This window comes from Thermobia domestica, chromosome 14 (assembly GCF_964235325.1).
Source record: "Thermobia domestica chromosome 14, izTheDome1.hap1.1, whole genome shotgun sequence".
In the NCBI taxonomy this organism is placed as follows: domain Eukaryota; kingdom Metazoa; phylum Arthropoda; class Insecta; order Zygentoma; family Lepismatidae; genus Thermobia; species Thermobia domestica.
Window position 1 is genome coordinate 17,279,890 of NC_137467.1, and position 3,873 is coordinate 17,283,762.

Sequence of the window (3,873 nt, forward strand, 5' to 3'; positions counted from 1 at the left end):
TTTTATCATTGGTAGCGACGAGAGATGAAAGTAATGTAGTGTTGAGTTGATCTCCAATGCCTTGAATGTTTTGGAATCCTCTGTGGTAAAATAAAGCTTTCATTTTACTTTCAACATGTATCAAGTTCAATCCTCCTTCATGATATGGCAAACATGTAGCTGGATAGCGTACTCGAAAAATCATACCTGTCCACAAAAACCAGTTACCTATACTTGTAAATTTGTGAATATAAGGTTTAGGCATTGGCAAAATTTGACAGATATACCACAACTTGGAAAAGGCATATGTATTCACAAAATATGCACGAGATATCAGCGAAAGTTGACGATATTGGTGTTGATGTAAAACAGATCTCACCCTCAGAAAAACATCTTCAAAATTTTTTGATATGCTGTCATGCAAGTTGCGGGGAAAATAAATGCCTAATATTTTTATAACCGGCACTACTTTCTGAAATGGTCATATGAATTTGTAGAACCATTTCCTAAAGGCATGAGTTTAGTCTTTACTCGATTAAGAAGTGCACCTGAATATTTAGAATATTTTTAAACACAGTCTTCAACAAGTTCTAAATCCTGTGGGTCTCTCAAAAACACATTTATGTCATCAGCAAAACTACACACTTTGATAGGAACAGTACAGATACGAAGACCTTGTATACGTTGATTGATGTTGTATAGTAAAGGGCATATAAAAATTATAAATAGAGTCATACTTAATGGACAGCCTTGCCTGACACTACGTTTTATGGCAATAGGAGTTGTCAGAAACCCATTGACTTTTAGTTTCGATTTTGCTGCATCATACAAAACTCGAATCCAGCGAATAAATAAATCTTCGACTCCCATGTGTTGCAACAAAGACCACAAATAATTGTGATTTACACGATCAAATGCCTGGTTGAAATCTAAGGCTAGCAAAGCATGACTAGTATTTTGAGACTGGTAATTTTGCAATAACATCATGTACAGTTTGTAGCACATGGTAAATTTTCTTTTCACTTCCTCGTGCATACTGAAATGGTCCAGGAGTCTATTGTACAAACAACGAGCAAGCAACTTGTAATCGCAATTGAGAAGAGTTATCGGTCGATAGTGATTAACATTTATAGGATGTGGTTGTTAGGTATAAACACTGTAACACCAGGAGTGCGATACAGAATCTGTGGATTATCACTGAAATATTTGTTAGTGTTTCACCGATGAGAGGAAAAAAATAACATACCATTCGCCAGGTATTCCATCTAGTCCTGGAGATTTTCTTTTAGGTGCTGTCATTACTGCCTGTCGTACATCATCAATAGTGAATAGGCGCACAAGAAATTGTTTTGCTGTATTTTCAAGAACACAAGAGGGTGGTGCAAAAGGTTCCTCAGGCATGTTATGAACTTCAGAAAAACTATATAGGTTGTGGTAATACGACAGAAATACATTTTTAATGGATGCAATATCTTCATGAAGTTGTCCTTCCTCATCACGGATGTGATGGATCCACTTGTCTTGGCCTCGTTTCATCTCACGAAGTACATGATATAATGATAGTTCTTCATCAACATCTACTAAGGAGACCTTGCTTCTAATCTTGATTCCAGCTATACGTCGACGATTCAAATTTAGAAGCAATGCTTGATAACGTTTAACCTGAGGCAACATCGACACGTAGAAACAGCAGCACATCGAGCCTCTCTTAAGCATTTGTTATAAAAGTAAAGCAAATTGCAAAGATCTCTGGATTTTTCAGAGGAGTACCAGCGGCAGAAACTAGTAAACTGTTGTTTGAAGTAACTATGCCACCACTCACTAAGAATAGGAAAATATTTTCTTTGCCTAATCCAGTATTGCCACTTCGATTGAAACTCAGCACAAAAATGATCATCTTCCAATATCGAAGTATTTAATGGTCAGTAACCCCTACCTCGTTCAACATTTAGATGAATTAAAGAAAAAGTTACAGTAAAGCACAGTGATCAGAAAAGGAAATAGGAACAATTTCAACTTGTTTAATACATGGCACCAATGGTGGGGAGACATATATACGATCAAGGCGTGATGCACTTTGATATGATAAGTAAGTATAATCACGTGCTTGTGGCCTCAGACATATCCATGTATCTTGTAAATGAAGTCCAGTTACTAATTCCTGGATAGCATGACTGAAATTAAAGCCGGGAGTTTGTTCTTCAGGTCTTAAAACACAATTATAATCAGCTGCCATAATTAATTTGTCAACACTGGGTCCTAGTGTGAGAGCTACATCCTGTGAAAAGAAGGAATTTCGCTGGATTCTAGCTTGCGAGCCACTTGGTGCATAAAGTTTGACAACATTGATATCCCCTAGTTTGCCACTTAAGATGCGAGCAGACGGATGATACACAGGAGAAGAAAAGCGTGTTGAAGGCCTGAAAGCAATTGCTGTACCTGTGATACTATTGTCAAAATTATTTTCAACTGTGTATGATAGACTTAAATTTAGTTCCGCGATACCAACTTCATCAATCCCTTCATTTCGTAGAAAAGCATAGAGTGCGAATTGCTTGAGGGGGCTTTGTATATTGTTAATGTTAATTGTAGCTATTTTAAGCAACATCACATTGGCAAGGAAATACAATGACCACTGAGGAAGAATACAGTTCTTCAAAGAAAATAGCAGAAACAGCATAGTAGTTAACGTAAAAATGAATTTGATAAAGCTTAGCACACAGAAGTATCATAAAGTAAACCTGACCTAATTAATAAAAGAGGAACTAATCTAGTTGAACCTACTATAGCTTAACCTATTAAAAATATAATGTACAAGAGAAATAATCACATCATAACAGCGCTTCTTGTAGGCATACTAGACATATTTGTGTCAGTTTCAGATCTTTATGAACAGTTTTTGACTTATTTCGTTTTGTTTGGTACGTTTACGACAAGTACAAGTTTTTTCGGTAATTTCATTTAAGTCTGTGATAGGAGAATCAACATGTATGTCATTAGAATGAGAAAATATACTGTGATCAGTTATACTTTTATCAGACAAGCTATCTTGCTCTTGGGAACCAGGTAAGTTGCAAACCTAACCATTACCGGTACTCTCTGTAAAATTCAACTTATCAGAAGAAATTTCTCGCTCATCAGGCACATTATCCATTTCATTGGCAGAATGAGATGGAGGGACATCCGCTGATATGTGTGTCTGTTGTACTGGAGACAACGGCAACTGAGAATCATGATCACAGCTATCTGACTTCTCAGTAATAGTACCACTAGATGTATTTATTTGAACTACTGAAGAACGAGAATTCACACTGTTCAGTTCGCACACAGAATTTGTATTATTTAAAAGTTGCGGAAAATGTTTTTCGTCAAAAGTAGGCATACTAGGATCAGATGGGAACGAAACTGTATTTGATGTTTTATTCCTGTTGCAAGAGATAACGGGCATGCTATCAAATTTAGGCATAAGAGATGCTGAAGGGTAACTATGTCTAATTGTAGGAGCTACTTCTCCAGCATAACTGTTAGAATCACTAGGAATTCGAAGCGGGCAATTCGAATACATATGTGCCCCATTGCACCTGAGACAAGTCCGTATCTGATTTCGATATGTTACACAAAACTTTTGCCCTTGTATAAGTACAAAAGATGGAATAGGTTTTTTAACTTCCATGCGTATTAGCTTACATCCCGTTCTCATTGGATACACATGATCTACAGAATACAATTCATCAAAGATGTTAGATATAACACCGTATTCACCAAAAACTTTCCTTATTTCTAAATCTGCAAGTTCCATTGAAGTACATAACAACTTAACTAACTAAAACTAAACTAACTCTATGGCCTATGGAACCCGGAGGTTCAATGCCGCGTTCACAAAACCTCTCCACT

The 3,873-nt window shown here is 36.6% G+C and overlaps 1 protein-coding gene across 1 annotated transcript; it reads right to left on the reverse strand.

Moving 5' to 3' along the window:
* Positions 1 to 546: 546 nt before the first annotated feature.
* Positions 547 to 1,014, reverse strand: LOC145669745 (uncharacterized). The gene has a single exon (XM_081738079.1). It carries the CDS (start codon positions 1,012 to 1,014, stop codon positions 547 to 549), a length of 468 nt encoding a protein of 155 aa, XP_081594205.1.
* Between the last annotated feature and the right edge of the window lie 2,859 nt (positions 1,015 to 3,873).

Coding starts and splice junctions, on each gene's coding strand:
- LOC145669745 (XM_081738079.1), bottom strand. CDS start 1,014: ATGCACGAGGAAGTGAAAAGAAAATTTACCATGTGCTACAAACTGTAC.